This window comes from Gekko japonicus, unplaced genomic scaffold, assembly GCF_001447785.1.
Source record: "Gekko japonicus isolate JY-2015 unplaced genomic scaffold, Gekko_japonicus_V1.1 scaffold1359, whole genome shotgun sequence".
In the NCBI taxonomy this organism is placed as follows: domain Eukaryota; kingdom Metazoa; phylum Chordata; class Lepidosauria; order Squamata; family Gekkonidae; genus Gekko; species Gekko japonicus.
This window is the reverse complement of record NW_015174315.1, coordinates 446,586-460,711: the sequence shown is the minus strand read 5'-3', so window position 1 is coordinate 460,711 and position 14,126 is coordinate 446,586. Positions and strand designations below refer to the sequence as shown.

General features: G+C 44.0%; 1 protein-coding gene across 1 annotated transcript in view; it reads right to left on the bottom strand.

Moving 5' to 3' along the window:
* TEX14 (testis expressed 14) overlaps window positions 1-11,768 on the bottom strand; it is a 24,954-nt gene extending 13,186 nt beyond the window's left edge. The window contains exons 1-5 of the mRNA XM_015424165.1: window positions 11,755-11,768; window positions 9,474-9,624; window positions 8,824-8,884; window positions 2,558-2,672; window positions 432-597 (exon numbers count right to left, since the gene is read on the bottom strand). Coding sequence (XP_015279651.1) covers window positions 432-597; window positions 2,558-2,672; window positions 8,824-8,884; window positions 9,474-9,624; window positions 11,755-11,768 — 507 coding nt within the window. The remainder of the gene's footprint in view (window positions 1-431; window positions 598-2,557; window positions 2,673-8,823; window positions 8,885-9,473; window positions 9,625-11,754) is intronic.
* Between the last annotated feature and the right edge of the window lie 2,358 nt (window positions 11,769-14,126).

The following is a 14,126-nucleotide window of genomic DNA, read 5'->3' as shown; positions in this document are numbered from 1 at the left end:
GTTTACCATCTTGGAGGCCCCTACCAAGGCCACATACAATGTTCCAGCCCAAACAAATTCTGCGTTTCCATCTCTACATTACACAAAACAAAGAAACTGGTTATGACCAGAGATCAGCATCCTGATATTATCACCGTTTTGTTTTCCTTTAAGCATGTTTCTACCCCCTAAGATATGCTCAGAATAATATGAGCTAAACCAATAAAATGAAAAGCCTTCAGGTAAAGGGGGTGGGGTTGTCAGAAGAAATGGTGTTGTGCAGCCTAAAGCTATACACACAAGTTCAATGGAAATTATTTATAAGCAAGCACATGCAGGATTAGCAGGCCACGTGTACCCTTCATCAGTCTGCGAATTTAAGACTTAGGGTTTGCTTTTTTCTGATCATGCACCTTAAACTCATCCTCATACAGGTTTACAAGATCACATACCTGGATGCTACTTTCCTTTGCAGCAGACGCTGCCCAGTTCTCTGGGTTCTTTCCATTTTCATCATGGACTCGCAAGTCTCCACCTGCCTCCAGCAACTTAGTAAGAACTGACTGGTTGCCTGAGAAAGCTGCAGCATGCACTGGAGTACTCCCATCATAACAGCGACTACAGAAACAGAAACACACACAAGCGGGGAAGATACATAGTTTAGTTACTTACTGAATATCCTTCTTCGGTACTTCAATAGGGATAATTATTGATTATATTGCTAGAGCTAAAGGTAAAGGTTTCCCTTGCTCAAAAGCTACTCGTATCTGACTACTGAAAGAGTAACAAGTTCCAGGGTCAATGCTTATTGGTCTGGTTTTCTTTTGATGAGAAAGCACTAGAGATTTATGGCATCTTTGTATTACTTACTTTGAATGCAAATACATACATCAAAAGGCAGAAGCAATACCCAGACAGACTGGCTAAGCAGAATGGCTCTGAACCCAGGAGAGCAGTATCTGCAAGAACCCCCCCCCCCCTCAATTGTTCACCTTGCTGAGCAAGGCCAAGATCATGGGCTTGTTCACCAGGGCCAGCAGAACTCTCATTATCAGTAGCCTCACAGAAGAGTTCCATTGTTCTGCCCCCTCCCTTTCTGCTGCTGTCAAGGGTCTTCATCAAAATCTGACAGGAATATTCAGAACTGTGATTACCCTTAGTTTACAGACCTTATCAAACACCAGTGAAACAAACATCTCAGTCGGTGCCCCATCCTTCACCCCAAGTTAGACAGTCTTAAGCTTGTGGCTTAAAGAGTTGTGCTTAGAGATTTGTGGTATTCAGGTTAGGTGTTGAATAACCTGCTCTCAGCTTGATACGAATAAAGTAACAGAGTCTATCAGGGCGCACAGGTGTGCTTCTGCTCTTGGTGCTGAGGAAATGGAGTTCCTCATCTGTCAGCTTCCTGCTCCTCTTTTAGAATTTCTCCAAGGAAGGTCTAACATATTACACAGGCAGGGGGCAACACCGGAGTTAGTGCTCTCTCTTAATTCACGTCCCCTCAGGCTCTTACCTGCACATGTGGCAGTCCTGACAGCAGCATCCCCTCTTGTGATCCTATTTTATAAGATCCCTACCTGGTTAAAGCAGTCTTTAGCAAGAAGGTTCTGCGATGTGTCTACTGAGAACTAGACATTTCTGACATTCTCCTCTCTATTTCTTTTTCTCTTGGGGTTTTAGTCAGTGCTCTGCAGTGCCCCATGGTCTGGACTACTGTAGGAGAATGGAACACTGGAACCATGAGGGATTCTTCCTTGTCAGCAGGCAGATTATTCAGAATCCAGGTCAGTTATTCTTCCCACTTGCTTCACAGGCGGGACTATCCTACTGAGCCAAGTCTTTAATTTAGCCAGAAGTTACCTTAACTAACCATCCCACTTTTGGGATATAGAGTGTTAAGCAATGGTTAACACCTCTCTCACAGAAAATCCGAAGATAACAAAATTAGTGGAAAGAGGAGGAAAGGTTGTGGATTATACAGCAAAATGCTGCTGCGATGGGCCCTCTAGGGGCTGCCTGGGATAAATGCAGCCTCCCTGCCCTGCACAAACAAGCTCTAAAGAGGCATAGATTGAACAGGCCTGAGGCTTCTCAGAGGAACAGCATGACAGAGAAAAAGTACCAGTTTCTAAACAGATGCCTTCTTGACAAGGTGGTTGTTGCAATGGCATTTGGAGTGGCCCTTGCCCTAGGGCTCCCTCTAATTGATGGGCCCTCAACAGCAAGTAGCTCCTGCCAATGGGTATGTGCAACAGCCACTTTACTTCAGAACACAGGCATCGGTAGCTGTGCCCACTTGACATCTAGGAACAGCTTTGCTATCCACTATTGGCCTGCAAGGTAGATGGCTTGTAGCCTTGCTTGTAAGGCTTGCCACCCAAATCCACAGAAGCTGTGCCATGCCAAGCTATTCTCGGGGTTTATGGAACGGGATGGGGGTGTTCTACAGGACATGACCCACGACTTCTGCTTTCCTTCCTCTCTCTCTCTCTGGTAATTTCCCCCCCGGCTCTGGTAATCACCTGTAAATTAGGCAGACTAGAAATATTGGGTAACAGTAGGGGAAATGTACACTTACTGATTAGGGTCTGCACCAAAATCCAAAAGAATATCGACCAATTTCCCAAGGCCAAGTAAAGCAGCTGTGAACAGGGCGGTCTGCCCCAAGGAGTTTATAGCATCAGCACAGATCCCTGAAAAAGGACAAAACCACTTTAAATCAATGGAGCCCTGCACTGACCCTCTGAAATGCTTGGCTCAGACTGCAAGCCTACACACACTTAGGAGGAAGCTCCATCAAATTCAGTGCCTTTAAGCATACATGCCGAGAACTGTGTTCCACACTGCTGTTTTAAGTATTTGCTGAATGTCCAGTTTTAACAGTTTGTTGGAACTGTGGGAGCCTGTTGTGGATAAACTACTCAGATTATCAGCTGGACCATAAGAAATCATAGAAGTTTCCTCTCAATCCAACATCTCTCCCATCAAGATTCTACAAGGTTTAAAGTACACTTTATTTATCGCCCTCTCCTTTTCAACTGACTCTCAGTTGCTCCCAGCGTTCAGGACATCCTGAGACATGCTCAGTAATTATTAAGTTGTTTTGGGGTTTTTTTACATTTTTCTTCAGGTTAATTTACAAAGTGGCCCTTTTTCCTGCATATCCAGGGAGCATGTGTGGGAGTATATCGATACTATCACCTTGTCTAAGGGTGGCCTGGTTTCACTGCTTTAATGACTGGCATTGTGACTGGATGTACTAAATTTGTAATGTGGAAATTTTATGTATGCCGCCTTGCGCTTTTTGGAAAAGGGCAGAACACAAACATGATGAAAATGCTATAGATTTTTGTTTTAAATTTGCTGTTAAGATTTACTTTTTAAATTTTGTAATGATCTCATTGTCTTAGCACAAACAGAGTAAAAATTTGTGCACAAAACCCAACAGAGGCTCCTAATCAGTGGGAGGAACTTTGCCCAGTCCTTTCCCACCTGCTCTATAAAAGCCAACGCAAACAAGGTATTTGGGGGGAAATGTCAGATAATCATTTCACAACCTTTTAAAAAAATGCAAACACAAGCTTTCAGTTGTAAAGGCCTTTCTCTGGCTACCCTACAAAACCAAAAAGACTTATCAAATTGTTCACTGTATTTTGGCAATACAAACCCTTACAAACATGAATACAGAGCAACTGCATCTGAAAAAACTGCACAATACCAAAAAGTGGTGATTGCTTTCTAGCACATTAAAAAGGAACACACAGCTGTTTTGTAACTGAAAACACAAAGTATCAAGGAATTTTTTAAAAAAACTCACAGGAACACCTACTCACATTCCCCCACTCAAAGTATAGGTTTAAAACAGCAAGAAAGGGCCCTTACAAGATTAAGAGAATAGCAAACATATCAGTATAGTTTGTAAACCACTTTTTAAAAGGAAACTAGCCACTGCGCTTGTTCTTCCATGGTGCCCCCTTGACAGCTTTCTTTGCGCCCACCAAGTATTTCTAGAAGTAGGTGGGGGTTTTGTGAACCAGAGCTTCTGACTGTCAATTGGAAATTGGACTGGCTATCCAGATTTTTTTTAAATATCTGCTTAAGCAGCTGGAGCTGTGCTACTGCTACACAAGGCATCCTACTTAAATATAGCTACTGACTGAAATGCTGAAGAGTTGAGGTAGTCAGCCGTGTTGGTTGTGTGACAACATTACAGCCAGCTCAAAGTGCCCTTCACGCACCCTGTACGCCTCAGTGGAGGTAATTAGGATTCTGTTCCTTCCCACAATCAGAAAAAACACCTTTAGACATTTATCTGCCATTGTAACATGTTTATTACTTTACAACTGTTGATCCGATAACCTTACCTTGTTATTTTTTCACTCTGCATAATTTAAACATCATCATGTTACATTAGGGTTGCCAAGTCCCCCCGGGGGGCAGGGAAACCCCCACCCCAGAGGCCAGTTCCCCGCCGCCAGCAGATCGGGCCCCGGAGGGAACCCCACCCCAACGTGCACATCACCAGGAAGTGACATGACGACGCCGGGCATGCTGGGGGCGGGGCCACGACCATTGGAGGAAAAACTCTATGGTTTTCCCTCCGATGGTCATGGCCCCACCCCCAGCATGCCTGGTGTCGTCACGTCACTTCCTGGTGATGTGTGTGCGGCGTGCGCAAAGCGGCGACTGAAACAACTTGGCAACCCTATGTTACATGTTAATTTGCTGTTAAATCCCTGTCTATAAGTTTAGAAACTCATCTTCCATTCCAATATATTTGAAAAAGTATGCCTTAAAGGTGCTCCTGGACTCTAAATTTGTTATGTTGAAAAGTTGCTATTAAGAGTTATGCCTAACCTGGCTCCCTGACACTCAGTGGTTGGCTCCACTTCTTGGAGCAGCCATTTTGTGATTGCACCCACCAGTCTGTGTCAGAATTCCAACAGTGCCTTGCAGGCTCAAAATGTCAGGGATTCCTGGATTAAAGCAACAAAACTATATGTTCTATAGTCAAAACAACACACTTTGCCTTTTCCTTGTGGTTGGCAAGGAATTTATTTTACAAATACTTCTGTGGTTGGAAACTAATGATGCATAAAAGGTTTAAGGGAAAGAAAAGGTTAAAGGATCATGCAAGTATTGCCAGCATGTTAAAGACAGTTTTTGTTTAACTTGTAAATCAAAGCGAGACAAGCGGGAAGCAGCTTGAAGTCACTGTGAAAGGATTTACAGGACTACTTGTAAAATGAGAATACTAACATTAAAAAGCAGTGCCTTATAAATATTTATAAATAGGTGAATAAAGTAACACTCATCTTAGAAAATGCAATCAACATTCATATATCCGACACTAGGGTTGCGGTGGTCATCTCTGTTTCAAAGCCAAAGAGCCAGTGCTGTCCGAAGACGTTTCCATGGTCATGCGGCCGGCATGACTAAACACCAAGGCGCACAGTATGCTGTTACCTTCCCACCAAAGCGGTACCTATTTATCTACTTGCAATTTCTTGCTTTGGAACTGGCTAGGTTGGCAGGAGCTTCTTAGAACTAGAGAGGGCCTCGAATTGCTGAACTACTGACCTTCCACAGCCTGCAGTTCAGCATCTTAACCACTTGAGCCACCACAACTCCATAATTATAAATAGGTGATTAAAGTAACACTTATCAACAAATCACTTATCAACATTCATATATTGAAAACTAAAAGAATTATTTTTAACCAGTATTAAAAAGTGAGCCAACCACTCAGAATGTGTTCTCTCCCTCCAACCTTCTTAAAAAGAAGGCAGAACGATCATCAAGATCAGGTAGGCAGTTACAACAAAGTAACACCACCTGACTGCTTCACGCTCAGGAGAGAACACTTTGCCTCGTCCTCGTGGTTGGCGATCCCGATCACTTTCGAATGCACTTCTCTAGTTAGGAACTATAGAAATGATCCCTGAAAGTATAGTCTTAAAAAACAATCTCACGGGCTCCTGCAGGAAGCTGTCTCTGGTAGCTTTCTAAGTCACAGCGACCGCACTCAGCCCCCTCCCCGGCCGCCGGTTTTCCTTCGGAGGATTGATTTTCACGAGTCAACACTTATTTATTTTCTAAAAACTGCCCAAAACATTTAATAAAGGTTTTTAAAACATCGCGTTCACCAAAAAGGCGTCTCCCCGCCCCCCCACAAATTTACATACAGAGACCCAGCAGCCAATCATTTTCTCTGCTTCGCCCCCCGGAACTTGCTACCTTCGTGCTCGCTCATTGGCCCCTCAAAAGCCATGTGTTTTCCAATGACCATTCCAGAAGAGGGATTAGAAGTTAACTATTTCAGTGCTGCGCAGTTTGAATACAGCCATTCCTGGTTCTTTACGGTCGAACTTTGCTTCTAAGGAAATCTGCAGCGGGTCATATTGCATGGCGTTTTTCTGGCAGCCAGGAAGCCACTCCTGAAATGGCTTCTTCACTCGAGAAAAACTGAAATCTTTAGCACAATTACAGGCAGGGCTGCCAGTCTCCAGACGGGAGCTGGAGATCTCCCAGAATTACAGAAAACATCGATCAGACTCCCCCTGGAGAAAATGGGTACGTTTGGAGAGGGGACTCTATGGAAACGTGGCCTGCTACGCTCTCTCACCCCACCCTCCCCAAGCTCCAACCCCAAATTTCCAAACCTAGAGCTGGCAACCCTAATTACTGGGGAGTCCTACTAAATACAATCAAACTCATCCCTGAATAATCATAGATGGGACAGGAGCATTAAGTAAGCCGCTCTCAACCTGTGGAACATGGCAGGAAACTGCTGGCCCGCCCGCCAGTTGTCAAGATTTCCACCAAGATAATTTCAGATGAGTTGGTCAGAAGTCGCTTGAGTCCAGTGGCACCTTTAAGACCGATAAAGTTTAATTCAGGCTATATGCTTAATTAACATTTGTTGGTTTTAAAGGTGCCACTGAACTTTGTTCCACCAAAATAATGTATGTCAAAAGCATTTAAGACTTTACAGCTGCAATCTTGTTGCTGTTGGCGATGCAGAAGTCCCTATTCTCCAATAAAAGTCTCCCCTGGGCTCAGCAACATAAAACTGCTGAATTAGAAAAGAGCAAGAGTCCAGTAGCACCTTAAAGACCAACAAAACCGGTGGCAGGGTAGGAGCCTTCATGCATCACTGCTCACTTATCTGAAGAAGTGAGCAGTGACTCACGAAAGCTCATACCCTGCCACAAAGCTTGTTAGAGCTTTTCTACTGCTGCAGACAAACACAGCTACCTATCTTGCTTAATTAGAATTCACCATCTGATTGCATTTCCTGAGGCTTCAGCAAAGACCAAGGAGTCCTCACCTGTTACAGTGCCAAACATAAACTCCTATGTCCACTGAGTTCAGTAAGACTTACTCCATGATGCAGCCTTAGCCAACTCAGCAAAATTAGGCATACTGTGGTCAACAGTTATTGGTATTATGTAGTCTTTTTAACGTTTGGATTTTATGCAAAAATGTCAAAAACAACAACCAAGTCTTGCTTTTCATGGCCATTTGACTGCTGACAATCTACCCAGTGCATCTGAGAGGTGTGATGCAGTGCAGAAAAGCTTATGTTTGAATCAAAGGTGTTTTTTTTTAGCAAACAGGAGCTTTTGTGGCCCTGTAAAGGCACCGTCACCTTGGAATAAGCCCCAATGAATGCGTACAGGGTTAGGGGTCTGCACTCTGCACTGCACATCAAGGCCAGGGTGTCGCTCCTTTGCGGGATTACCTAACAGCATATCCTACAGAATAAAGCAAGCCTTGATCTTGAGCAAACGGTGCAGAATCCTATTACACATCTGACTTTATTACATTTTTACAAGAATATTAATGGAAACAGAATATTCCCAGCTTGATTCACTTACAAGAGAAAATGAGAGTGTACTTGGAAAATAGCTGCCAAAAGACTGATCGCTTATTCTGCATTCTCTTAGAAGGAAGGCAGAGCAAACATCAAAAACATCAAAGCAACAATACCTGCTTGGTTCACCCTCAGATGAGAACACTTTTGAGACTTTCTCACAGCTGGCAAGACCAACCAATTCCAAATGCACTTTTCTAGTTGGACACTACAGAAATGATTCCTAAAAGTGTAGTCTTAAAGAACTGTCCCTCACAGGTCTGGATACAGTCTTTCTTAAGACTCTGGGCTTGCCCTGTGGCCATGCACAACATGTTCCTTGCTTTGAAAATTGAAACCAAAAAGCATTTCTTCCCCAAATCAAAGAGCCAACCCCAATTTTCCTGCACTTCTTGAGTGCAGGAGGCACTTTAAAAGACCCTACAATGCACAGACTTTGTGTCTGCAGCAACTGCCCATTCATAAGCAACTGCCATCACTACAGAAATGTGCTTGGCTTAGAACCTTGCAACATTTTGTGATTTGCCCTGACTCTGAGGCAGCCATTTTGTCATTAGCACTGTAGCATCCACTACTCTCTCTCTCAAAATTCCAAATTCTAGACTTAACAAGGTCTAGCTAGAGCACATGGCTTTACAGAACAGGACTGAGCACTTCCTCAAACAGATTTTTCTTCAATGAATTATATTAGAAAACTTTAAATACAGTATCTATGCACATTTAACAAACATTTTGCAAAGTTTTTAAAAGCTATGACTACCAAGAGCAACCATCACCACAAAAAATACACTTTTCTATACCATCTATTCATCTGTGTTGGTTTGGCCAGACACTCTGTGTCTATCGCCTTTACATTTGAAACGGTGTCTTATTTTTCTACTGATTTCTGAGTATTCCCAGCATCCAAAGAATCGTGAAACTAAGCCCTGTGAGCCCAAGGAGGCTTTCACCTTAAGTTGTCTCCGTACAGGTTATTTGCCCTGGTTTCCCTAGCTTTTCTTCGATCTTTTCCAAGTATGCTGTGTTGTACTGAAAGCAAAGGAGAAAATACTCAATCAAGTTCACATGTGGAAAACCCCTCTGTCTCAAATTGCTGCTCTCCCCAGACACTTGACAAGTATTATCTCAACAATTCTTACAGCAATCCTTATAAATCAGGCTAGTATTATTGCAATTTAACAGTGTGGTATAGAAGAGAGAAGAGATTGGATTTATACCCCGTCCTTCACTACCCAAAGGAGTTTCAGAGCGGTTTACAAACTCCTTTCCCTTCCCACAACAGACACCCTGTGAGGTAGGTGGGGCTGAGAGAACTCTGACAGAAACTGCTCTTTTTCAAGAACAGCTGTGCCAGAACTATGGCTTGCCCAAGGTCATCCAGCCAGGTGCAAGTGAAGGAGTGGGGAATCAAACCCAGTTCTCCCAGATTAGAGTCTGCGCACTTAACCACTACACCAAACTGGCTCCCTGTATAGTTGAACTAAGACTGGAAGCAGCTGTTTTCAAATCCTTGCTGAACACTGAAATTCACAGGGTCAGTTGCTCTTTCAGCCCAGCCTCCCTGGCAGGGTTGCTATAAAGATTAACTGGAGGATGGGACACCTCTTTCCAATCTTACTTCAACTACACCACACTGCTTAACTGCAATAACACTGGCCTGATTTATAAGGATCGCTGTAAGAATTGTTGAGATAACATTTGTCAAGTGTCTGCGGAGAGTAGCAGTTTGAGACAGAGGGATTTTCCACATAGGGACAGGCTTGTCTATACTGCAAACAGAAAACGGAAGGCAAGAAAGAGCGCATTGTCAAAAAACACTGAGCAAAAGTAAGATTTGAAGCAGACGCTTCCTGGGTAAAAATTCATACTGTTCACCACTCTGCTATTTCATATCAAAATCAAAGGAGTCAAACCAAAAAAACACATTTCTTTAAACATATTAATTAAACTTTGCATTCTAATTGGGTGAACATTATCTGCTACATTTCTATCCCACTTTCCTCTGCACAGAACTCAGGGTGGTGCATATGATTCTCCCCTTCTCCAGTTTCATCTGTGTAACAAGCCTGTCAGGGAAGTTGGGCCAAAAGAGCAACTGACCCAGTGAGTTTCATGGCTGAGTTTGGACTTGAAAACAGCTCTTTCCAGTCTTAGAACAAAGTTTGAGTCCAGTGGCACCTTTAAGACCAACAAAGTTTTATTCAAGGCATGAGCTTTCCTCAGATGTATCTGATGTATTTGAGGAAGTGTGTATGCGCAGGAGAGCTCATACCTTGAATAAAACTTTGTTGGCCCTAAAGGAGCCACTGGACTCAAACTTTGTTCTACTGCTTCAGACCAACATGGCCATCCACCTGGATCTTTCAGTTCAACTGCACCACACTGTTCACTACTTGTGCAACTACATTAAAATACACCTACTAAATAGCTCAGAGAAGAACTGCGGCCCTCACCTTGCTGCAGAAGCCTTTTCACTTTCCTGCAATTCCCTTCCTTTACATATTCATGCAATTCTGCCTCCAGTGAATTTGTTCTAAACTTGCCAAGCTGGACAGGGCAAGGAACGGGAAGAGAATGGGCCATGATTCCTGGATAACAGAATGAGAGTTAGGAAGATTTTTTCAACCCTCTCACTTTACAATCAGAAAAAAAAAATCAAGTGAAAGCATTGCACACTTCACTCTCACTGAACTCTGTGAAGTTTACAAGGTGCTGGGTGCAAATACAAAAAAGTCTGCCAGAGGAGATAGAGCCTAACCAGGGGTCATTTCGTAGAAAAGGAGGTGCAGGAGCTCATTAGCATAACTCATTTGCATATGCCACAACCCCTGGCATCACCGGAAGTGTGTGAGAAGGCAACACCCACCGCTCAGGCTCCACTGGACTGTTTTGGATTGCCAGCTATTTGGGGGGGGGGAACGTGCAGATCTGTCCTCGCAGAGGAGGGAGAGCTTGCGCCTGAATAAAACTTGGTCTTAAAGGTGCCACTGGACTGTTTTGGATTGCTAGCTATGGGGTGGGGGAATGCGCAGATCTGCCCTCACAGAGGAGGGAGAGCTTGCACCTGAAGGGGCTCTGCAACTTACCTGGCTGCCTCTTGCTCCTCGTGGCCGACTGAGGGCTGCTGGGAGCAGGGGGCGGGGCTTGTTGCATGTGCCCGCCCCCTTGGCTCCTTACTCCCGGAGCTCTGCTCCTGTGCGCACCCACAGGAAATGACCCCTGAGCCTAACACAAAAGGAGTGCTGCAAGAGGCAGAGCCACACACAGAGAGAGGAAGCCCAAGTGTAGGGGGTGGGGAGGAGGGTAATTTAAAAAATACACTGGGGGAAAAGGTGACCTAGGAAAGGGGGGCAGCAGCAGGGAGGCTGTTTTTATCCCTTGTCATGATCTGGGCTGTGGCACCAGAGGCCTACTAGGCCCAGGGAGCTTGGCTAGCAGTAGGTGAGGCTGGGCCTACAACTCCCAGAAGCCCCTGAGAGGTTTTGGAGCAAAAATTGACCAATAGGAAAAGAGAAGGGCTTGGAATAAAAGATCTGGAGCAGCAGGAAAAGCTGGTCTTCTTCCCAGAGAGCAGAGCCAGAAGGAAGGCTGCTGCAGGGAAGAAACCCTCATCCTGAGGGAAGGGTGAGTAGTCTAAGGCCACTGCAGATAGTGAGCTAGGGACAGTATATATTTAGATGCATTAGGGCATTTGATTTCTTTTTACCCATTTACTGTTATAATTCTGCACCTTGTTTGTTTGACCTCGTATAAAATAAACTATTTTCAGAGTTCACTCTGCCTGTTCCTCACGCCTGTTACTCGGCCAAAAGGGAGGTCTGAAGGTCTTGGGAGGGTGCTTTGGGCCTTCTCAAAGGAACCTAAATCCAGAGTGGTGGCAGCATCAGGTGGCACCCCACCTCAGCCGTGACATGGTGGCTGTAGCAGTGGGATGAACTAATTTTGGACCCGGGTGAGGCAAAGTGCCATTTGGCCTTGGCAGAGAGAGAAAAAAAATCTTTTTTTTGCTTTTGGGCTTAAGGAAGCCCCATTGTTTGAAGGTGCTTGCAAGACCAAGTAAGGGTCTGGTAAGGTGTGGTGAAAAGGTTTTCTTTATGTTCTGTCCGGTCAACTGGATAGTGAGGTAGTTAGATAGTGTATGTTCCTCCGATCTGGGAAAGAAAAATCAGAGGACACACCTGTTGCCAGACGCAAGACCCGAATAGGGGCTGCAGGTCTCATGTCAGTGGAGGACACATCAGAGAAAGCTTCATTCCTGAGTGAAGAGACCTTACGTCTCCAGCTGCAATTTAAGCAGGCTGAGATTGAGTTAGAGAAGGCAAGGCTGCAGAAAGAGAAAGAGGAGACTATAGCTAGGATGGAGATGGAAAGAGAAAAGCTGCAGAGAGAGGAGAAAGAGACTGCAGCTAAGATGGAGCTAGAACTGGAGAGAATGAGGATGGGACATGAGCTGGAAATGGCAAAGTTGAGAAAAGAGCCACCTTCACTTCCTCCAGATGCTGATGTACAAGGGGATAGAAGGATGTATAAGGAAGGCTGGAGTGGATCGTGGAAGGCAGCTGTGCACGATTATACCCCAGTAGCCATTTTTGTGGGGGAAGATTTAGCAGAGCAGATGACTGTGGAACCCTAGTAGGCGTCAGGTGACACCCCACCTGAGCCGTGACACCCTCCCATGCTGCTTACTGCTGCACCTACTGTGGCGGGACCTGTTCCCCCGCCCCCAGCAGCCTAAGATTGCACAGGGTGGGCTCCTGACTCCGCAAGCGCTCGGAAACTGTATTCCTTGCATATGCTCCAAAGGTCCATTCTGGTTTCAAGAGGCTGCAATCCAGTACACACATTTCCTTGCAAGTAAGCACCCAGCTTCATTTACTTTTGAGCAAACAGTTTGACAGAAGCTTGATACATGTACTGTGGACAGGTGTTTGCTGACATATACACGAGGTAGTCCTGCCTGATTCTGCAGTAATTATGGGAAAAGCAATTAGATTCACCCATATGTTAAATTTGCAACTTCCAAGAAATCTTAAAGGAATTTTGTTAGTTCTTGCTTCTATGTGAAAAAGGAGTACCTAAATATAGATTTAGAATTTATTTTGGCAGCCAAAAAATTTGCAGCAAACGTAAATATTAAAAACTGGATTAACTAAATCTGGCAAAGTGTCAACCTTTTGCGATTAAGCAAATTTATCCTACTGAAAAATTAAGGCAGTTAAAGCCTACTTTTTGTCAACTTGGAAACCTTTTATTGTTTTTTGGCAGCAAAAACTGAAATTGACTTCAAATGTGTTCCTTTATTATTCTTTGTTTTGAAATGAGACCTAATTCAAATGTTTATCCTTATATGCATGTAGAAGAGTCATTTCCCCCCATTTTTGTTATTCCTAATTATATTTGAATAAATGTTTCTTTTCTTCTTTTTAAATCTCTTTGCGCAAGCTACAGGCCTCCTGGAAACCGGTGAACACTTTAATAAGGAAGGGGGCCTTTGGAATGAAAAACCCTTGCTACCTAATTATTATATTTTCTCCAACGCAGGTTGGTGCATCAAGATTTGGTTTTGCAACTCTTGCATACAATCTCTCTCCTCTCTCATCAGCCAAGAACCTTGGAATCAATCATGAACATTGTTTTCTCTAAGCTGAGTTAGTGTGAGCTAGCTCAGTTTCTTAGCCTCCAGCTCACACATTTTTTCTTAGCTCAGGAAGGATGGCTCCAGAGCAAACTAATTTATGCAGTAGTCAAATCACTCGCTCATAAGTAGAATTTTTGCTCACAAGACTCCACAGCTTAGAGGGAGCATTGATCATGAAACCTTATTTCCGGGGTGGGTGGGATTATATTACTTATTTAGAAAATGTGTAGGTTGCGGTTGCCTCAAGGGCAGCTCGCAAAATAAATACGATAGAAATAAAATGTATTTGCCTGTAAAAGCTGCACAGACATATAGAGACTGCTTACAGAATTTAAGCCAATAATGGCAGAGGTCGATTAATAATCGACAAATGTTGCAGGGAGGAGGAGAGATTTACACGCAATCTGGTTTCATGTAGGCAGACAGGATCTGTACAGGTCCCATTTTTTACCCTTCTTTTGCCTCCAAGGCCAATGGGGCAGGGGTCACCCAAACTCAGGTCTCACATATTTTGTTAGTTTTTAAGGTGCAACTTCATTTTGGGTTACTAGATGTCCTCTTTTTAGAGCACATGTCCTCTTTTTTCGGTGACTGTCCTCTTTTGGGCTCTTTATTGCTGTACAACTACTGCTG